Raw genomic sequence first — 25461 nt, forward strand, 5'->3', positions numbered from 1 at the left:
ATTAGTAAAAGAGTAGTAATAATGTAATTGTGGAAAAAATATAAATACCTTGTTTATGGGTATTTCATTATTATTATTATTATTTATATAGCTTCAACAAATTCCGCAGCGCTTTACAATGGGTGGACGAACAGACATGTAGTTGTAACCAGACAAGTTGGACACACAGGGACAGAGGGGTTGAGGGCCCTGCTCAATGAGCTTACATGCTAGAGTGAGTGGGGTAAAGTGACACAAAAGGTAAGGATAGTATTAGACTAATGACAGTTGCAAAAGTGGAATCAGTCGGGAGCTATTAACAGTTTAATTGATACACTTTTATGAAGACGTGGGTTTTTAATGATTTTTTGAAGGAGTGGAGACTGGGTGAGCTTCTAACGGACGAGGGAAGTGAGTTCCATAGGAACGGTGCAGCCCTGGAGAAGTCTTGAAGGCGAGCATCAGAGGTGGGAGTACGGACAGAAGATAGACGTAAGTCTTCAGCAGATCGTAAGGACCTAGATGGGACATACTTGTGTATTAGGGAGGATAGATAGGTGGGAGCAGCATTATGTAGAGATTTGAAAGCAAGAACCAGAATTTTAATTAATTAGAAACCTGATTTTATTTTTTGGGATGCATCTTCCCCAAAGTGTAATTAAGATGGTAATATTAAGTCTGTATATAATTATACTATCTACATATAGTAGCTACGATTGGTTGGCTAAAACCTGACATATAAATAATACAAGGCATTGCAATCTGTTATTACAGACTCCAAAATATCCTGCAGTTTGCACAAGCATGTATGTCTTCCTCGTCTTTCCTGGGTGCTAAATTGTAGCCAATGTTTTGGATCCCTAGAAGCTCATGTACTGTGGTGGAACTCATGTACTCTAGCTGTGAGCTGTGATTTACAGTTTCTCTGCTTTGTGCAGTAGGACTAAACAGAGCCCTGGCAGAGAAACTGGCATTTCTGCTGGGTGGAATCTGAAATTAGATTAAAATATGCGAATTTTGAAAGGCAGAATGAAATTCACCCTGCAGAGTTTATAAGGAAGCAGTTAAAATCTATTGATCTGAATGAATGAATGAAAAAAGATAGTAAATCTAATCTTTTTTTTTTATATAAATATTTTGCGTTATAACTGATGACAAAAAGAATAACAGACTGGCCATATAAATGATGGTGTTTTTGTATTATAACATGATGCAATTATTTAACTCACTGAGAGAATTATTCATAGTGAGATGTGATGTGCGAATCTTGACGGAATCCCTTGTCGGTTACTGTTAAGTGAATAAACCCCTTAATATCTGGTTTCTCATTACTCTAGCATTTAGAAGATCTCGTTATACTGTTTATGCATTGCATAATGATGTTTAGTTTTATTATAATGCATCATACTGACAATATGCACTATGCTTGTAATATTTGACTGATTCCACACATTGTAGTCATAAATATAAGGACAATTAAAAATAATTTTGATGGATCATACTTATCACAGTTTCCATTGCATGAATTTTAGTATTCCTGATCTTCTGACAAAGCTCCCAGGAGCTGAAGAAATATGGTGGTAGATACAATAGATAACTATATATCTTTAGCTGCTAACCCCCCCTAGACCCCATCATACAACTGAACATTTCGCCTTGGGGGTCTTTGCCCGGTATGTGAGACTGCTGCTTTAAAAGTGTTACAGAAATAAAAAAGAAATATATAAGCAAGTGTAAAGTGATTAAAATATCTCTAGACGTACAGAACAAAAGATGGCAAGGGTACTTTTCAAACAAGCATGCAATCCAAAACACTGCTCTAAATCGGTGTAATAGTGTAATAGACAATTGATAACTATAGAGTTATGATCACAAAATCTGTAGGGCCCCACCGTGTGCACATTTAAAAAAAATTAACAAAATTAATTTACTCAACTTTTATCCATTCCTCTACTCCTCCTTACATACCGCCATCCTGGATGATGACTCAATTCAGTGCTCCTCATAGAGAGCATTGGAGACCATAGGCGCAGCGCATATGCAGTGCCCACCTCGATCCACCATGGATTCTCTTGTCATAGGGAATCATTGCATGCAATGATTCTCTATGACAAGCCATGTGACGTCACAGTATATCTGGGTATGAGACCCAGAAAGGAACAGTCCCAGCAATCCTGTACAGAGGGTTTGGAGATGTTGCTTGAAGCAGTGCATCACTTGGAAGAGTTAACATAAGTTCCTGCTTAGGGACTTCCAGCTCACCAGTGTCCCCAGTGGAGGTTGCGAGTGTGGCCCCAGGTAAATGTCAAACGATTTAAAAAATGGTTTGGCTTATCTTACTTGGGGGGTGGGGGGGGAGACCATGCACCAGTGATCTGTAGTGGTGGTGGTGCTTGGAGTGTTCTCTTCAGGGTTTCAGAGCAAAATTAAATGCATGATATGCATCTACTGTTTAAATTATCTGAAAATGTCTGTCTTCTGTCTGACATAAGGAGGCTTGCAGATATGAAAAAAAAATATTAGAATAGTATTTTCGTCCAATACAGAGAAGTGGATAATTGCTTACTTGGTTTTTATCCTAGCTCATCCTTGATTAAGTATTACTTGAAAGTGTTTATTGTCTACGTCTAAGTTTGGACGCGTAGGATCGCTCTTAAATGTTACGGTAAGATTCAAGTGGTCCCACTCATATAATTGTAAAATAATCAAAAGAAGTTAATTAAAGCTAACTGCTATCAGCATATTAATATGTGCATACCTACATGAAGATAAGAGAAAGAGAGAATTAACCTTTTCTTTGCCAGACAAATGTCAAAGCATTGCTCGGATTTAAAATACTGTAAAATCCTGTAAAATACTAAAAACAAAACATACAAACGGAATACAAGACCTTTTGATTTAATGTCTTTATACCTATCATAATGCCATAGGGTGTCCATGCTTCACTAAAGGTTTTCTGCCACTTATCTTCCCAATTAACATTTTATCAGTGATTGTGATCTCCCCCTTCATTCTCATTCATTTACCCTTCATTTTGTTAAAGTGCATTAAAATGTCTAAATTGGAATTATTCTCTACAGAAGGGTTTTAATCAGAACTAAAGGATTTAGATTTGGCATATTTTCATAAAACGGCTTTCACAGCTGGAGAGCTCCTTTTTTATCCGACTTTTTTCATTCCTATAATATGCTGAAACTTAACCTCAGCATCACTGGAGAGGCCGATATTGTTATACAGAATGTTCGCTGGAGCAGCTTCAATCTGAAGGATTTACTGATTAGACTGTGTCATTTTGAATCATTTAATCTCCAGTTTAGGAAACAGAAATGCTAAAATATAGCTCTTTGATGAATTATTTACTGAATTTTCTGCTTGTGCACTTATAGATCCCTCACTAATGTTTCAGGGCTAACCATTTACAAAATGTATTTAAAAAAAAAAAATAACCAAGACATATCAAATAATACTGTGGACTTAAAAGAACTCTTTTGGCACCCAGATCACTTCATCTCAATGAAGAAGTCTGGGTGCCAAGCTCTCTCCTTTTTAACCCTCCAGCTGAAAACATTGCCATTCTGCAGGAATTGTATGTTTTTTTTTGCAGGGTAATCTGCCTCATATTGACCTCCACTAGAGGTGCTTCTGCAAGTTAGTAAATTTAAACTCCACTATTTCTGTTGGATAGTTTCTGAAAGACCATCTGATTGGCGCAGTGTGGCGTTTTGCCGCACATGCACACTAGCCCCCCCAATGCTCTCCAATGGGAAAGTTTAAAAACCAATGGGAAAGCATTGGATTGGCTGAGATCATGAATCCCGATGATCTCAGCCAAAGAAGTGGACTTCACCAAGGAGGCCAGCATTGCAAGGGAGAAAAGGAATGTAAAATCAATTTTTTAACCCTGCAGCACAGGCCCGTCCACCTAAACGGTGACTAGAGCATTATAACTTTAGGGATGCATATTTGTATTCCTAACACTATGATGTGTCAATAATTTAACTCACTCTGAATTTAAGTCTTGAGTATAAATGCTGCATTGAATTACAAAATGCATTTTTGGATGTTTACTCAAAATCATTTAACTATTGTCTCCGCAATTTCATATTTAATTCAAGATAATTTTGGACCGTATGGTTGCATTCCAATTTGGTTAAATTAACTTTTTTCTTTGAATGGTTACTCCAAGAGTCATAACCTCTACAGCCTGTTGGGTAATTCCTCTTGTGATGATGCACGTCCAGCTTCTGCAGAGCTGCAAGGACATCTCCATTCATTGGCTCTGAGTATCAGCTGACCTCTCTCAGTCAATAAATTCACATCTGTGCATAGAAATATGCACAGAATTGATATTAGCCATCCTAGAACTCGGCTGGCTGATGACTCCCCAGTGACATTGCTTAAGGTAGAGTTACACCTCTGGCAGTAGAGGTGCTAAACTCTGTATGTGCAACGATTCAAAATAGTATGCTGCACATACAGTCTCCAGGCACCATGACCACTTCAAATCACCTGTCATGACGCGTGAAGAAACCCTTTAATTTTGCTAGAGAGCACTCAGCTTAATTAAACCAACGAGACAGCCCTTGTTTTTCTTGTTCAGTAAAAATTGCAACCAAAAATTTGCACTTTATAAACAGCATTTTTGTGACCAATTAAGTAGCGAAGTACTCTGTATGCCCAGTCAGTCTGCATTACGTAGCCTGACCGGTGGTGTACAGCTACAGGAACCAAAGGATGGTCTCTCTAGAAGTAGTATTTTTGCTAGATATGTTTTTAGATCACACAATTTCTGCAATGTCTATGATTTCACTGAACATCCTTTGGTTTCCTATGGAGAAGTTTACATCTGCCTGGAGACTGTTTTCCACTCAGCTCTGGTCAGCTCAGATAGATCAGCTAGTAAATATAATTTTGGCATATTTGCTTCAATGGCATAAGAAAACAGGCACATTTTTATAGTAAGCTGACTCCTTTATGTCTTATTTTTATGTTACTAGTTTTGTAAGTTTTTAAACTGTTTAAAGTGCTGTTACTGTCATACGGCTATTGTCCTAGACCAAACTGTAAATGGTAGAACAATTAAAGGAACTGAACATTTTAAAATTGGAAAAATTGGTTATGATGCTTGAAATGCTCCTTTAAATGCACTACAGTTTGCGGTTTTAGAAATAAATTATGACTGTGGCACATTATATATCAGAAAATAAATAAATCCAGATATGTTCATTGCAGACAGAACATTGCTTGACAAACAGCTCATAATGAAACGGTATCGTTTGCACACTGAACGCAGTTTTATCTTTTTCTTAATGTTCATAAAAGGCACAAGTATAAAAAGAACACTCGTATCTCAGACTGAATTAATATACATCCAGAATGAACACCAGAGGGGACATAACATAATGATATAAATGATGTGATTGATGGTTTTGATTTAATAACTTGATAATGACGGTTGTGTTTTCATGTTTCATTTCAGATTACGCGTGGCCTTTGCCACAGAAACTGTGCCCTGTATGGATTTCATTGGATGTATTCTTTTCTACCGCATCAATAATGCATCTCTGTGCAATCTCTCTAGATCGCTATGTAGCAATACGTAATCCCATAGAGCACAGTCGCTTCAACTCTCGTACTAAAGCTATGATGAAAATTGCGGCTGTGTGGACTATATCAATGGGTAAGTAATAAGATCACATGTATTATAAAATACGGAATAACCACACATTATTTACCTGTTTTCAACTATTACCACGGAGAACTGGTAACTGCTTTGTGACCATGGTTTGTGCATTCATACTTCATATGTTTCTTAGAGAGGACAGGAGAGAGCTAGCATTTCATCCTTATGTATGTTTACATCTTTACTACATAATTTTGCAGGTTGCGTATTTCTGTGCAACATTCTAATGAGCAAATGTCCAGCCATCTAAATGCTTTCACTGTAGATGATGACTTATCACGTGCTCTACAATAGGAGTTCCCAATTAATTTTTTTCATGTGGAACCATTTGACATAGTGTATCAACATTGTGGAAGCCCCCCACCTTTCCCCTCCTTTCCCTCCCCCCCCAAAAAAAATAATCGATTTTGCGCCATTGCATAAACCTTTTAATTAGCAGAGTATAATGTTTTTTTAGTTTTTTTTTACTATATATACACTAATTTCTACAGATAGTAAACACATTGCAGTAATGTAATTTTATCGTTTTAATAGAGGCATGTGTTTGTGTAGAATGTTAGCATTTGCGTGCGGAGGTGTATTTGGATGTAGCGTTGGATTTTAAATGTGGATGTACATTTGTGTGTAGTATTGGCGTGTGAGTGTTTGTATATAATTTTGGAGTTGAGTTAGAGTTCAGGGGTGTCTTTTTATGTCATGTTTGTGTTTGCAGGAGTGTATGTTGTGTTGGTGTTTGATTGCTGAGATGTCTGTACATGTACTACCACATACATACTTACACATTAACAAACAGAAACACACCGACACATACGCAGTCATATACACACAAATACAGATACACACACCTTGACACACAGATACACACACTGGCATATACAAACATAGATACACACTGGCACATATAAACACACACAGACATACACAACTTGACAAACAGATACACACTAGCACACAGATACACACACTGACACACACACACACACACACTCACCTTGACACACAGTGTGTATCTGTATGCCAGTGTGTATCTGTGTGTCAAGTTGTGTGTATGTGTGTGTATGTGCCAGTGTATCTGTGTTTGTATGTGTAGGGGGGTGGATCTGTGTATTAGTGTGTATCTGTGTGTGTGTGTGTGTGTATGAATCTGACATACAGATACAAACACTGGCACATAGTGACACACAGATACACACACTGGCAGAAACTCTGACACACAGACACATACTGATGGGCACACACACCTTGGCACACAGATACACACACACTGACACAATGATACACACACTGGCACATACACACACACACACACACTGACAGATACACTGGCACATACACACACATACACACACTGACAGTTACACTGACACACAGACACAAACTAGCACATACACACACAGATACAGATGCACACACTGACGTACACATTGACACACAGACACAGAAACTGGCACATACCCACACAAATTTACACACATTGGTAGATACACACACTGACACAGGTACACACACACACATACACACATAGACACACACACATATGTTTAAATTTGCTGTTCACTTTTTTTCTTTAGGAGGGTCTTTAGTGCTAACGGCTGCTCAGTCCTCGCTGCTCCCTCTCTCCCTCATGCCAGTGCGCTCTGTCTCGGAGGAAGTGCTGTCACTTCCTCCCAGCATTCCATACAACAGAGGTCCGGTTGCGATTTTAGATAGCCATAGCATCTGACCTAAATGCTTGGGCCACCCAATGGGCAAATCGCCGCAGAACACCAATGCCCTGTTTAAGCTTAAACAAGTAAAATAAAAAAAAAAGAAAGTCAAATAATAAAATAAAATAAATAAATGAAATTTGATTGAAAAAAAAACACTTTTTAACAAAAATAAAGATATAAGGTTATATAAAGATGTTCTCACATCTCTCATTCTTGCTTCAAATATGTAATGCATTTCAACCTTTGAGAGGGAAAATAGGTAAGACTGAAGGCAAATGAAGGCATTTAAAGGGACACTATAGACACCCAGACTCGGCTCTTACAGGTAGCCACTTCAAAGTCTTCTCATAGGGAGCATTTGACTAGAGAAGCTTGACGCTGGTCATGCATTCACTTCTCATCCCCAATGCTCATCTGTGTGGGATATTGGATTGGGTAATAAGATGAAGAACCAGCGTGTTGAAGGAGGTGGATTGGACAGCTGCTGGGATGGGATCTCAGCTCTGGAATAAAAGGTAAGTCCTTTTTTTCCCGCATTTTTTTTATTAGGTTTATTAGGGGCTGAATCTGAATATTGAGGAGAACACTATAGTATTAGAAATGCAGGTTTGTATAGTGTCCCTTTAATAGATCTCTTATTAATTATATTTAAGGTTCACTGATTAAAAAGTACATTTTGGTGAACTGAAAACAATTTGCACATTTTATTTCAACGTAGTTGTTTAGATGAAATTCGGCAATCCAACAGTTTTTAAAGTTTGGCTCTTTTGACCCTGGACTCTTTTTTTTTTTTTTTACCACAATTGCTGATGCTGAATAATTACCTTTATCTTCCGATTGACGTTAATACACATTAACAAACGAGGGACGCTCCAATCTTCTAAATTTGTTAAAATGCTTTAGGAATTAACTGCATGTTCCTAAAGACTTATTTTATAAAAGTGATTGACACTTCTCCACTTTCATCTATCCCATTAGTAACACCTCCTGGCTGTCAACTAGATAGCTGAGAGGTTCTCGTGCTCCACTCGTTGTAGTTCAAAGTGGGAGTAAGAGCTTCTGATAGAAAGGCATTGGTTTCAATGCTTCTCAATGCTTCTCAATGAGTAGTGCTGGTGGAGTGCAACAAATGCCATGCATGTACCTTGTGTCCCTGTGCTTCTCTATGAGAGTATTTCGACTGAAATGTTTAATGATTCTTAAAGTAAAGAAATTCAGTATCCACTGTCTGATCAGTAACTAATGAGAACACTTTTTTTTTCTATTTAAATATGAATGTAATTAAAATGCCTGCCTGGAACACTCAGAAGTTTGTTTTGATAAATGTGCAGTTTATTTTAGGAACGTGTTTAACATTCCATTTAATGGGATTGCAGAAAGAAAAAAAGAGAAAAACTGAATTCTGCTTCTAAAATCTCTCTCCTATTCCTGCATGTTGTCCAAGTTGAGTCATTCCACAAAGTAAACTTCATTGGATTTGAAAAATAAAGCAACACATTTCAGACTTTTATTTCAGAACACAAACATATATTTCTGTAATGCATACTATTGTGGTTTCACATAACTACAGTAATGGTTTGCTTACTTCTGCTTATAACTGGTGGAGAGGCAGGTAACATGTATGTACGTAGTGGGGAATCGCGATGCAGCCTAGAACAAAATCTAACCCCATTAAACCCCCCAGTAACGACAGACCACTTAGTATGGATGAAACAGGCCACAGCATTTATTATCACAAACTAAATTACTGCATAACACATCCATAACTTTATTTAGTAAATCTCTTCTTTTCTGTAACCAAAACATTAGACATAAATAAGCATAATTAACATATATACATATATAACTCCACCCATAGTGTTATACAGTGATCCAACCGTCCTTGCCAATAAAAACATGGAGTGGTTCCTAATCACCACTCCCTCTCACCTCCCCCCTCGTCATAAAAATCATATATTTCCAATGCCTGCCATCAGCCGACCTTATCCACGCTCGATGGGCACGAGACCTCAGGCAACCTAAAGTTTAACCTTTGGAGCAGGGGAGGTTTGAGACCTTAAAAAACTTGTTCATCTCATTCCATAAACTTAAACGTAACCTCAAACTCAATTGGCAAGGACATACCCCCGGCTAGCTGCGACAAAATATACTATAGGGTGGGCGGGAGGGAAGCTGTTTGCTGGCCCGAATCCCAAGTGGCACTGAGGTAAGACCTCCCCCACACTGTCTTACACAGAACATAATCACACCCACAGACTCTTTCTCCCAATCCCATGCATCTATCCCCACACTCCTACATGTGCCCTTGTCTGCTTAGCTGCGCTATCTCCCCAGGGCCAGGAGCTGGGTAGAATATGTTCCATCAGAAGATGGTCTGTATAATAATGCTTCATCAGAGCAAGATTACCCATACGGTGACCTTAGGCAGCCCAGAACCATGAATTTGCTTGGCACCATTAACTATCCCTGTGTGAAGAATTAACTTACCAGCTCAAACTGGTAAACTGCCTTGGGTCCTATGGGATCTTAATCCTTCTCTGTGGTTCTCTCTGAACGTAACTAGACTAAATTGACCTCAGCTAGTGTGCCTTGGCAATGACGCACATGATGGGAAAATACAAAATTGAGGGGATGCCTTTGCATATTACTACTGCAGAGAAGTACCTCAATCAACAGTAACTGTGATTAAAAGCATTTTAATGATTTCATTAAAAGGACACTTTAGTCACAAGGACAACTACAGCTTAATGTAGTCGTTCTGCTGTCTATAGCCTTTTCAATGTAAACGCTGCCGGTTCAGAGAAAAGGCAGTGTTTACCGTGCTGCCTAGTAACACCTCTAGTGACAGTCACTCAGACAGCCCCTAGAGGTGCGACCTGTGTCAGTGCTGCACAATGTGCAGCACTTGCATTCAGTGTCACCACCTCCTGCATGGAGGCGCTGATCATACTCCATAGAGATGCATTAATTCAATGTTTCTCTATGAGGAGATGCCGATTGGTGCAGTGTGGCGTTGTGCCGCATATGCGCAATAGCCTTCCAATGCTTTTCTATGGGAAAGCATTGGATTGGCTGAGATCATCACGATTGCCATGGAGGCAAAGATAGGTGGGGTAAGTCACAGTCAGACTGGCTCAGCATTTTAGAAAAGATGAATAAAAACACATTTTCACCTCACAGAGATCCTAAATTAGAGGGACAAAGGTTTAAAAATATCAGGAAGTAGTACTTTCCTGATAGGGTAGTGGATGCATGGAATAGCCTTCCAGCTAAAGTGGTAGAGGTTAACACAGTGAAGGAGTTTAAGCATGCGTGGGATAGGCATAAGGCTATCCTAGCTATAAGATAAGGCCAGGGACTAATGAAAGTATTTAGAAAATTGGGCAGACTAGATGGGCCGAATGGTTCTTATCTGCTGTCACATTCTATGTGTCTGTGTTTCTATGATATGGGTTTCAGTGGCCACTCCAGCAGTATAGTGTCAGGAATAAATGTTTGTATTCCTGACACTATGGTGTTCTTTTAAGATCCATTCGTATGTTGCTACCTATTAAAAGTTGCTTTTGACATAAAAGTTACAGAGGATATTTCCAACTTCCATTTTACATAGTTGATAAGAAAGGTAATTGGGTAAACTCACTGGGTAATTTGACAACTCTCTTGTAAAAAGAAGACAAGAATCAGTGACTTAGGAAAAATTAAAGCTGGAATGTTTTTCCAAAACAACAATTTCTATTTACATTTTGCAAATTGGTTGTCAGCTGACTACAAATCACTTTTAATGAATAGACCAAACACGACTATTTGAATTTCACAGCAAATCTTGTGTCCTTCATGCCTCTCGGCTTACAGTATGTTTACAGTATGTCAAACAACTGTTAAAATACGGACTTTAAAAACAGGAATATGAGACTGAAAGTCGCAGTAAATTAAATATCAAACAATTTCCTGACATAATACGATATAGATAATGAAGAAATTCCCAAACAAACCATTGTTGTTAGGAAATGGAGAGGGAGATTTGATTAAAGACGTGAATAAAAAAAAGAGCCATCTGGATTGTAACTCACACACGCCCTTATAGAGGGAACAACGGTACATGTGAAATAAGATTATAGCGAAAGACTAAGTGAAGAATAATTAACTTTACATAGTTAGAATTAAATGTACTGGAAATAAGTAACTGTTGTTAGCATTGAAACATAATAAGACTTACCTTTGGTACCAATTCCCCCATATAAGCATACTTTACTCTTTTAAACAGATAAGTATGTCCTCATAATTAAAGTTACAGTCAAACCACCAGCACCACTACATTACACTGTCGCTGTTATGGTGTCAGGAGTGCCATGTGTATTTGTTAGCGATTTGACTTGGGGTCCACTGGTTGCTGCTCCCTGCTTCTCCTCTTCCAATTTGGATATTGCAGCTCCGTCAGGGGGTCTATTTGCTCTCCTTAGTTAAGTCCTGGGGCTGGGGGTCAGAGTAATGGCTGGGTCCGCAGGTGATCACTGGATTTAGTTCAGTGAAGAAAATGTACAGGCTGCAGAGAGGTAGAGAATGGTGCACAGTGATCCCCAGGTAAGAAGTCAATCCACTAGAAAATGGTTTGACTGCTTATATTTGGGAGGTGGGGTAGGGGGAGTGCACACTGTAGTGGTTATAGTGCTTGGAGTATTTATTTAATTATTGCTCATGAGAAAGACAAAAGAGTAAATTCCCAGGGGTGTTCTAAAAACTGATTTGACAAATGTAAACAAGAATCAAGGAGCCCTCTCTTTACCGAGCTGAAACTTTTTGCTTTGCAGTATTGAACCTTCCTGTAGGTAAGTGATGGCCAGGGCCGCCATCAGGGGGTAACAACCATAACGGTTGTCACGGGCCCGGCGGTCCTGGGGAGCCCAGACTGCACAGGTAATCCTCTGCATGCCCCGGCCCCCCAGCCCTTCAATCTGCATATATATATATAGCGAGTACCGCTATGTATATATGCCTCTGCGGGCCCAGGATATACTTACCTTCCCCTTCAGCACTCTCGCGAGCAGGGCCGGCCTTAGGCATTTAGACGCCCTGTGCAAAAATCTTAACAGCGCCCCCCCCCCGTCATCCATGTATGCTGTTATGTTTGTGTTGTCTGTGTATGTAATAGTACGTGTGATGACTGTGTGTGATATGTATGCTATGTGTGATATTTGTAATGGGTATATTAACAGTGTGTAATATGCGTGTATTGGTTGTATGTGACACACACACACACACACACACACACAGAGTCAGACGGCCATACACACACAGGAAGACATCCACACACACACAAGCAGACAGTCATACACACACACACACACACACAGGCAGACAGTCATACACACATACACACAGACACACAAAGGCAGACAGTCATACACACAGACACACACAGGCAGACAGTCAGTCATACACACAGACACACACAGACAGTAATACACACAGACACACACAGAGGCAGACAGTCATACACACAGACACACACACAGTCATACACACAGAGGCAGACAGTCATACACACACACACACACGCAGACAGTCATACACACATACACACACAGGCAGACAGTCATACACACAGACACACAGAGGCAGACAGTCATACACACAGAGGCAGACAGTCATACACACAGAGGCAGACAGTCATACACACAGAGGCAGTCATACACAGTCACACACACAGAGGCAGACAGTAATACACACAGACAAACACACAGAGGCAGACAGTAATACACACAGACAGACAGTGGCAGACAGTCATATACACACACACACACGCAGACAGTCATACACACACACACACACGCAGACAAACACACAGGCAGATAGTCACACACACAGAGGCAGACAGTAATACACACAGACAAACACACAGAGGCAGACAGTAATACACACAGACACACAGTGGCAGACAGTCATACACACACACACACACACACACACACAGACAGTCATACACACACACACACAGACACACACAGGCAGATAGTCATACACACAGAGGCAGACAGTCATACACACAGACACACACACACACAGAGGCAGACAGTCATACACACAGACACACAGAGGCAGACAGTCATACACACACACACACAGACAGTAACACACACACACACACACACACACAGAGGCAGACAGTCATACAAACAGGCAGAGAGTCACACTCACCTGACAATCACACAGTTACCTGTGGAGTTAATTGTGGAGGCAGTGCAGCTCCTGGTGACTGTTTGGTGGGGAAGCAGGGACTCCTTCCTGCTTCCCCTGCAGCAGTTTTCCGGCGCTTTTAGCTCCGCCCCCGCCGCACGGTAAGCTCCGCCCCCGCTGCAAAAAAAAACAAAAAAAAACCGTTTTTTTTTTTTTAAATCGGCTGTGCGGCCGCACGGCGCCCCCTGCTCCATGGCGCCCTGTGCGGCCGCACAGCTCGCACACCCCTAAGACCGGCCCTGCTCGCGAGCCACAGCAGTAAAGCGTTGCCGCGGGTTGTCATGACAATGCTCCGCGGCACGCAATGCATGCTGGGCTAGCGTCATAAATAGAGCACTGGCTGGCAGGAGGGAGAACATGGAGGGAGTCTGCTGGGCTCCTCCTTGCTGGTCCAACAAGCGGAGCCACCGGACCACCAGGGAATCCAGTGCCCCCCCTCCCTGGCTACAGGTAAGAGGCAAGGAGGGGGGAATACATCTTTTTTCTTTTTTTTTTAATTATAAAAATTCTACATAAAAAAATAATTCCCAGCAGCATTTGTCATACATCCCACATCCCACCACACACATACATCAATCAGACAAAATGCATCCACTACACAACCACACACATCATCCACCACATAAACACACAAACTGCATCCACTACACAACCACACACATCATCCACCACATAAACACACAAACTGCATCCACTACACAACCACACACATCATCCACCAAATAAACACACAAACTGCATCCACTACACAACCATACACATCATCCACCACATAAACACACAAACCGCATCCACTACACAACCATACACATCATCCACCACATAAACACACAAACTGCATCCACTACACAACCATACACATCATCCACCACATAAACACACAGACTGCATCCACTACACAACTATACACATCATCCACCACATAAATACACAAACTGCATCCACTACACAACCATACACATCATCCACTACACAACCATACACATCATCCACCACATAAACACAGAAACTGCATCCACTACACAACCACACACATCATCCACCACATAAACACACAAACTGCATCCACTACACAACCATACACATCATCCACTACATCCACTACACAACCACGCACATCATCCACTACACAACCACACACATCATCCACCACATAAACACACACACTGCATCCACTACACAACCACACACATCATCCACTACACAACCACACACATCATCCACTACACAACCACACTAACTGGATCCACTACACAACCATACCCATCATCCACTACACAACCACACACACATCATCCACCACATAAACACACACACTGCATCCACTACACAACCACACACATCATCCACTACACAACCATACACATCATCCACTACACAGCCACACACACATCATCCACCACATAAACACACACTGCATCCACTACACAACCACACACATCATCCACCACATAAACACACACACTGCATCCACTACACAACCACACACATCATCCACTACACAACCACACACATCATCCACTACACAACCACACTAACTGGATCCACTACACAACCATACCCATCATCCACTACACAACCACACACACATCATCCACCACATAAACACACACACTGCATCCACTACACAACCACACACATCATCCACTACACAACCATACACATCATCCACTACACAGCCACACACACATCATCCACCACATAAACACACACTGCATCCACTACACAACCACACACATCATCCACTACACAACCATACACATCATCCACTACACAACCATACACATCATCCACTACATAAACACACAAACTGCATCCACTACACACATCATCCACTACACACACACAGCATCCACTACACAAACACACACTGCATTCACTACACACATCATCCACTACACAAACACACACTGCATCCACTACACAGACACACACTGCATTCATTATACACACACTACTTCCACTACACAAACACACACTCTGCATTAACTGTACACACACACACTACATGCACTATACACGCACACACACTCTGCATTAACTACACACACACACACACACACTACATCCACTACACAAACACATACTCTGCATTAACTACACATACACACACTACATCCACTACACAAACACACACTCTGCATTCACTATACACACACACTACATCCACTACACAAACACACACTCTGCATTAACTATTCACATACTACATCTACTACACAAACACACACTCTGCATTCACTATTCACATACTACATCCAGTACACAAACACACACTCTGCATTCACTATATACACAATACATCCACTATACACACACACTCTGTCCACTACACAAACATACAATCTGAATCCACTATAAATAGCGTATCCACTTTACTCACGCACTTTGTATCCACTTCTACACACATTCTATAACCACTATACACCCACAAACAAATTCAGTACACACACTTCATCCTTGTGGGTGGACTTAAGATGGGCTTTGTGGGTGGATTTGGGGGCGGGTCATGTGGGCCGACTTGGGGCAGGTCATGTGGACTGACTTGGGGGCGGGCCCTGGTGATCTCAGACCGTGGGTTGTGTCAGGGGCCCCAAAATTTCTGGTGGCAGCCCTGGTGATGGCTAACCTTGACACCATATATTGTTTCAGGACGACATTTCCCATGAGGCTCAGCTAGCTTTTAGACACTAGCTGAGCAGCATGGAAAATGTAGTTCAGAAACAAATTATGGTGTCAAGGTTAGCCATCACTGCTGTAGGTTAACTAAGAATTATAGAGAATTAAAAAGAGCGTTACTAGTTTTGGGGTCTAAGAAGCACAAAGGGCTGAGCTGAAGAATTTTTAGCCTGAAATTTACAATTTATTGTTCCATGTTAATTCTGTCCAGTTCCTAGCTTATCGAATAACCCCTCCTGCCTTCATTTCTATACAGGTTCTTCACTAGACAAATAATCCAAGTAAAATCCATCCATCCTGCCTCTAATCTTTTAAATAAGTAAAAAGTTAGAATTGTCTGGAATAAAGAGAGTTACTGAAACAAGACTATATGGAGAAGAAATCTTCATTTTAGAAAATCTTTAATTATGTCTTTTTAAGAATATATTACTTGCACAATGACCATTACTATGCCATAAATCCTGCTTATACGGTTCTTTGCAAGTCAAGCTAAGATGAACATATAGATATCTTTCAGCCACAGAAGAGGATCTCCGTGATTGAGCTTAGTGAAATGGACAAAAGAATGTCATATGAAAAACATTCTCCTTATCAATCTTTCGAGCATTCAACCTTTAATGAACATTGCATTGCAAGACTTCCTATTCAATTCAACGTATTTTATCATCTTCAGTTTGTTCCATTCAAGCACAATCTGTACTGCTTTGGGAAGGGTATCTTGGCAGCAAATACATAGTAAAATTTTTTGGCAGTCAACAACATGAACACTCCCAATAGTACTTAGAAGTAGATCATCTTATATTCAACTGAAAATTCTTGCACCAGTGTCAGATAACAAATATGTCTTAATAATCCCGACTTAATAAAATAAACTAAATGTAAGGGGACTAATGTAATGCTTGTATACTTTCTGTGCCGTAATGACTAGAGTCATGTGTCATTTTAGTTTGACGTCAAATAAAAATCAAGTTGCTATTGCATTACTCCATCAGTCATTAATCTTCCCGAGATGTATATACATTACGAAGAATACAAATTAAGTTACAGGATACATTTTCCCAAGGCATGCATTGCTCATTGAGTGATCGGCAATGGAACTTTGAGATCACAGCTTGACTTCTGTCCTACTCTCATGAGAAATATTATGATCTGTCTGCTCCAACATTCCATATGCAAATTAATTAGACCCTAGCAGTGTTTTAGAATGAATTGTGATTAGTCCTGATAATGAAATACGATTATCTTGTATAATACAGTATAATTAAAGTTTTTTAACCCTTGGATAGAGAAATAAAGACAAGTCTCAATGTTGGAACATGGACATCATAATAATTAGACCTCAAGCAATTGCCCACTACAATGTATTTACTGCAGAGATACTACCTTCCGTTGTACATTAACATAGCTTCTAGCATTGGGAGATATGAGATCAAGATGCTGGGGGAGCATTGCCAATGATGCACCCTGCATCACTGGTGACACCAACAAAGGGCACGAATGCTTGTCAACGGAGGTGGGCCTGCCCATTGAAGGGGTATGTCAGCCGGGCAACCAGTGTAGAAGACATTGCAGATAGAACTGCTAAAGCACTCTCTACATGGTCCTAGTACCTGTAGGAAGGGGCAAGCCTGTCTAATGTCGAACACGCACTGCGCTGTCTGGGGACAATATAATATATACTTTAGTGGGATGAGCAAGGCTAATGTAGTACTATCAGTAGTGACAATATAGTATAGATAGTAGTAATAATGAAGTATTATACATAGTGATAACACAGCATGATCTGTAATGCCGTTTGATCGGTAGTGATAGTACAGTGCAGTCAGCAGGTATAAAGCACTATGATCCATAGGCTTACTACATTTCCAGTGCGCACATGGATTATTTATACTTAACTAATGAATTAATATTAGTTGAATACAAATGTTTCAGAGAGTTTTAACCATTTACTGAAACTTTTTGCTTTGCAGTATTGAACCTTCCTGTAGGTAAGTGATGGCCAGGGCCGCCATCAGGGGGTAACAACCATAACGGTTGTCACGGGCCCGGCGGTCCTGGGGAGCCCAGACTGCACAGGTAATCCTCTGCATGCCCCGGCCCCCCAGCCCTTCAATCTGCATATATATATATAGCGAGTACCGCTATGTATATATGCCTCTGCGGGCCCAGGATATACTTACCTTCCCCTTCAGCACTCTCGCGAGCAGGGCCGGCCTTAGGCATTTAGACGCCCTGTGCAAAAATCTTAACAGCGCCCCCCCCCCGTCATCCATGTATGCTGTTATGTTTGTGTTGTCTGTGTATGTAATAGTACGTGTGATGACTGTGTGTGATATGTATGCTATGTGTGATATTTGTAATGGGTATATTAACAGTGTGTAATATGCGTGTATTGGTTGTATGTGACACACACACACACACACACACACACAGAGTCAGACGGCCATACACACACAGGAAGACATCCACACACACACAAGCAGACAGTCATACACACACACACACACACACAGGCAGACAGTCATACACACATACACACAGACACACAAAGGCAGACAGTCATACACACAGACACACACAGGCAGACAGTCAGTCATACACACAGACACACACAGACAGTAATACACACAGACACACACAGAGGCAGACAGTCATACACACAGACACACACACAGTCATACACACAGAGGCAGACAGTCATACACACACACACACACGCAGACAGTCATACACACATACACACACAGGCAGACAGTCATACACACAGACACACAGAGGCAGACAGTCATACACACAGAGGCAGACAGTCATACACACAGAGGCAGACAGTCATACACACAGAGGCAGTCATACACAGTCACACACACAGAGGCAGACAGTAATACACACAGACAAACACACAGAGGCAGACAGTAATACACACAGACAGACAGTGGCAGACAGTCATATACACACACACACACGCAGACAGTCATACACACACACACACACGCAGACAAACACACAGGCAGATAGTCACACACACAGAGGCAGACAGTAATACACACAGACAAACACACAGAGGCAGACAGTAATACACACAGACACACAGTGGCAGACAGTCATACACACACACACACACACACACACACAGACAGTCATACACACACACACACAGACACACACAGGCAGATAGTCATACACACAGAGGCAGACAGTCATACACACAGACACACACACACACAGAGGCAGACAGTCATACACACAGACACACAGAGGCAGACAGTCATACACACACACACACAGACAGTAACACACACACACACACACACACACAGAGGCAGACAGTCATACAAACAGGCAGAGAGTCACACTCACCTGACAATCACACAGTTACCTGTGGAGTTAATTGTGGAGGCAGTGCAGCTCCTGGTGACTGTTTGGTGGGGAAGCAGGGACTCCTTCCTGCTTCCCCTGCAGCAGTTTTCCGGCGCTTTTAGCTCCGCCCCCGCCGCACGGTAAGCTCCGCCCCCGCTGCAAAAAAAAACAAAAAAAAACCGTTTTTTTTTTTTTAAATCGGCTGTGCGGCCGCACGGCGCCCCCTGCTCCATGGCGCCCTGTGCGGCCGCACAGCTCGCACACCCCTAAGACCGGCCCTGCTCGCGAGCCACAGCAGTAAAGCGTTGCCGCGGGTTGTCATGACAATGCTCCGCGGCACGCAATGCATGCTGGGCTAGCGTCATAAATAGAGCACTGGCTGGCAGGAGGGAGAACATGGAGGGAGTCTGCTGGGCTCCTCCTTGCTGGTCCAACAAGCGGAGCCACCGGACCACCAGGGAATCCAGTGCCCCCCCTCCCTGGCTACAGGTAAGAGGCAAGGAGGGGGGAATACATCTTTTTTCTTTTTTTTTTAATTATAAAAATTCTACATAAAAAAATAATTCCCAGCAGCATTTGTCATACATCCCACATCCCACCACACACATACATCAATCAGACAAAATGCATCCACTACACAACCACACACATCATCCACCACATAAACACACAAACTGCATCCACTACACAACCACACACATCATCCACCACATAAACACACAAACTGCATCCACTACACAACCACACACATCATCCACCAAATAAACACACAAACTGCATCCACTACACAACCATACACATCATCCACCACATAAACACACAAACCGCATCCACTACACAACCATACACATCATCCACCACATAAACACACAAACTGCATCCACTACACAACCATACACATCATCCACCACATAAACACACAGACTGCATCCACTACACAACTATACACATCATCCACCACATAAATACACAAACTGCATCCACTACACAACCATACACATCATCCACTACACAACCATACACATCATCCACCACATAAACACAGAAACTGCATCCACTACACAACCACACACATCATCCACCACATAAACACACAAACTGCATCCACTACACAACCATACACATCATCCACTACATCCACTACACAACCACGCACATCATCCACTACACAACCACACACATCATCCACCACATAAACACACACACTGCATCCACTACACAACCACACACATCATCCACTACACAACCACACACATCATCCACTACACAACCACACTAACTGGATCCACTACACAACCATACCCATCATCCACTACACAACCACACACACATCATCCACCACATAAACACACACACTGCATCCACTACACAACCACACACATCATCCACTACACAACCATACACATCATCCACTACACAGCCACACACACATCATCCACCACATAAACACACACTGCATCCACTACACAACCACACACATCATCCACCACATAAACACACACACTGCATCCACTACACAACCACACACATCATCCACTACACAACCACACACATCATCCACTACACAACCACACTAACTGGATCCACTACACAACCATACCCATCATCCACTACACAACCACACACACATCATCCACCACATAAACACACACACTGCATCCACTACACAACCACACACATCATCCACTACACAACCATACACATCATCCACTACACAGCCACACACACATCATCCACCACATAAACACACACTGCATCCACTACACAACCACACACATCATCCACTACACAACCATACACATCATCCACTACACAACCATACACATCATCCACTACATAAACACACAAACTGCATCCACTACACACATCATCCACTACACACACACAGCATCCACTACACAAACACACACTGCATTCACTACACACATCATCCACTACACAAACACACACTGCATCCACTACACAGACACACACTGCATTCATTATACACACACTACTTCCACTACACAAACACACACTCTGCATTAACTGTACACACACACACTACATGCACTATACACGCACACACACTCTGCATTAACTACACACACACACACACTACATCCACTACACAAACACATACTCTGCATTAACTACACATACACACACTACATCCACTACACAAACACACACTCTGCATTCACTATACACACACACTACATCCACTACACAAACACACACTCTGCATTAACTATTCACATACTACATCTACTACACAAACACACACTCTGCATTCACTATTCACATACTACATCCAGTACACAAACACACACTCTGCATTCACTATATACACAATACATCCACTATACACACACACTCTGTCCACTACACAAACATACAATCTGAATCCACTATAAATAGCGTATCCACTTTACTCACGCACTTTGTATCCACTTCTACACACATTCTATAACCACTATACACCCACAAACAAATTCAGTACACACACTTCATCCTTGTGGGTGGACTTAAGATGGGCTTTGTGGGTGGATTTGGGGGCGGGTCATGTGGGCCGACTTGGGGCAGGTCATGTGGACTGACTTGGGGGCGGGCCCTGGTGATCTCAGACCGTGGGTTGTGTCAGGGGCCCCAAAATTTCTGGTGGCAGCCCTGGTGATGGCTAACCTTGACACCATATATTGTTTCAGGACGACATTTCCCATGAGGCTCAGCTAGCTTTTAGACACTAGCTGAGCAGCATGGAAAATGTAGTTCAGAAACAAATTATGGTGTCAAGGTTAGCCATCACTGCTGTAGGTTAACTAAGAATTATAGAGAATTAAAAAGAGCGTTACTAGTTTTGGGGTCTAAGAAGCACAAAGGGCTGAGCTGAAGAATTTTTAGCCTGAAATTTACAATTTATTGTTCCATGTTAATTCTGTCCAGTTCCTAGCTTATCGAATAACCCCTCCTGCCTTCATTTCTATACAGGTTCTTCACTAGACAAATAATCCAAGTAAAATCCATCCATCCTGCCTCTAATCTTTTAAATAAGTAAAAAGTTAGAATTGTCTGGAATAAAGAGAGTTACTGAAACAAGACTATATGGAGAAGAAATCTTCATTTTAGAAAATCTTTAATTATGTCTTTTTAAGAATATATTACTTGCACAATGACCATTACTATGCCATAAATCCTGCTTATACGGTTCTTTGCAAGTCAAGCTAAGATGAACATATAGATATCTTTCAGCCACAGAAGAGGATCTCCGTGATTGAGCTTAGTGAAATGGACAAAAGAATGTCATATGAAAAACATTCTCCTTATCAATCTTTCGAGCATTCAACCTTTAATGAACATTGCATTGCAAGACTTCCTATTCAATTCAACGTATTTTATCATCTTCAGTTTGTTCCATTCAAGCACAATCTGTACTGCTTTGGGAAGGGTATCTTGGCAGCAAATACATAGTAAAATTTTTTGGCAGTCAACAACATGAACACTCCCAATAGTACTTAGAAGTAGATCATCTTATATTCAACTGAAAATTCTTGCACCAGTGTCAGATAACAAATATGTCTTAATAATCCCGACTTAATAAAATAAACTAAATGTAAGGGGACTAATGTAATGCTTGTATACTTTCTGTGCCGTAATGACTAGAGTCATGTGTCATTTTAGTTTGACGTCAAATAAAAATCAAGTTGCTATTGCATTACTCCATCAGTCATTAATCTTCCCGAGATGTATATACATTACGAAGAATACAAATTAAGTTACAGGATACATTTTCCCAAGGCATGCATTGCTCATTGAGTGATCGGCAATGGAACTTTGAGATCACAGCTTGACTTCTGTCCTACTCTCATGAGAAATATTATGATCTGTCTGCTCCAACATTCCATATGCAAATTAATTAGACCCTAGCAGTGTTTTAGAATGAATTGTGATTAGTCCTGATAATGAAATACGATTATCTTGTATAATACAGTATAATTAAAGTTTTTTAACCCTTGGATAGAGAAATAAAGACAAGTCTCAATGTTGGAACATGGACATCATAATAATTAGACCTCAAGCAATTGCCCACTACAATGTATTTACTGCAGAGATACTACCTTCCGTTGTACATTAACATAGCTTCTAGCATTGGGAGATATGAGATCAAGATGCTGGGGGAGCATTGCCAATGATGCACCCTGCATCACTGGTGACACCAACAAAGGGCACGAATGCTTGTCAACGGAGGTGGGCCTGCCCATTGAAGGGGTATGTCAGCCGGGCAACCAGTGTAGAAGACATTGCAGATAGAACTGCTAAAGCACTCTCTACATGGTCCTAGTACCTGTAGGAAGGGGCAAGCCTGTCTAATGTCGAACACGCACTGCGCTGTCTGGGGACAATATAATATATACTTTAGTGGGATGAGCAAGGCTAATGTAGTACTATCAGTAGTGACAATATAGTATAGATAGTAGTAATAATGAAGTATTATACATAGTGATAACACAGCATGATCTGTAATGCCGTTTGATCGGTAGTGATAGTACAGTGCAGTCAGCAGGTATAAAGCACTATGATCCATAGGCTTACTACATTTCCAGTGCGCACATGGATTATTTATACTTAACTAATGAATTAATATTAGTTGAATACAAATGTTTCAGAGAGTTTTAACCATTTACTTGCAGTTGCAAAATATTATTGCACAGGCAACATAAATGACTGATTTTCTCTTCGTAATAACTGTTGTTCCCATTAGCATGCCTCTCCTGATTTACTGCTCTCTAAATTTTATCTGCTCAATGATCAAGATGAGAGCCTTTGCATCGGGGCTCTCGGTTGTTAATCTACCTCTTGAATACATCATATTGGGTCCACACTACAGAACAGCAGGTAATTGAAATGATATAGGACTTTGTAAAATAGAACTGGTTTTATCATCTCAAATGGTATATAGGAAAAGGAAGTAAATGGGTGCATTAATGCCATCTTTAGCATTGCCTCAGAGTAGATTGGATATGGAAATCCATTTATCTTTTGTGGGGAAAGTCTATCTAAGGCACTGACCTTTGGCTCTCATCCTGCAGTTGTAGCAGAGGGTCTTTAACCCAAGTCCCTGCTATTTGAAAAGCCTTGTCTAAGGGCATTATTTACTAAATATAAAATCTGAAATGGCAAATTCAGTTGTCAAATTTAAATTTTCTATAATTTGCTTCTTACTCTGCGCTGACAACCAGTTTAACGGAAGAAAATATAAAAAGCAAAAATATGGAAATAAACAATGAAGTATACCCCTAAATTTGGGCCAAATGAGCCAAAAATTTTGAGTGAATAGTTCTGGAATTGTCCATATATTAATTTCCAATTACCACTATATGTGAGTAATGTAGACCTTGTGGCATAATGTTCTGACAGCGAGCATAGAATGTGAAAAATAAGCATATAAATTATATAATAGACTGAATGTATACAAGAATGCTCAATCCTTCTGTAGAACCCCCTCACCTTCTATGAGGGTTTACATTTTTATTAATAGCGAGACACACTGGAAAAAACTTTGCAACATTATCTTCATAATGCATAGAGTAATATTTAATTGTGTATTTAACAACAGTCTAAGCCACATTTTAAACAAAAAAAAAAAAAAACATGTCTCAAGCAATTGTTTTGCCAGTTGTGGACTAAACTATTGTTAGTCTAGATAGAAATGTATTTGAGATTTTTTACCAATACTTAAAGAAATAAAAATACTATTTTGCAAGTCATCTTTACCCATTTAGACTTACTAGTAGCCAACTTAGGCACCTGTCTATGCACTCCCTTTATAAATAGGCACAT

The 25461-nt window shown here is 40.8% G+C and overlaps 1 protein-coding gene across 2 annotated transcripts in view; it reads left to right on the plus strand.

The window, feature by feature from the left end:
* The window catches only part of HTR2C (5-hydroxytryptamine receptor 2C), a 629177-nt gene that overhangs the window by 593519 nt on the left and 10197 nt on the right, over window positions 1–25461 (plus strand). For both annotated transcript variants that reach the window (XM_063431915.1, XM_063431916.1), the window contains exon 5: window positions 5459–5659. In XM_063431915.1, the coding sequence (XP_063287985.1) occupies window positions 5459–5659 (201 nt within the window). The remainder of the gene's footprint in view (window positions 1–5458; window positions 5660–25461) is intronic.

The sequence above is a fragment of the Pelobates fuscus genome, chromosome 9 (genome assembly GCF_036172605.1).
Source record: "Pelobates fuscus isolate aPelFus1 chromosome 9, aPelFus1.pri, whole genome shotgun sequence".
NCBI classification, from domain to species: domain Eukaryota; kingdom Metazoa; phylum Chordata; class Amphibia; order Anura; family Pelobatidae; genus Pelobates; species Pelobates fuscus.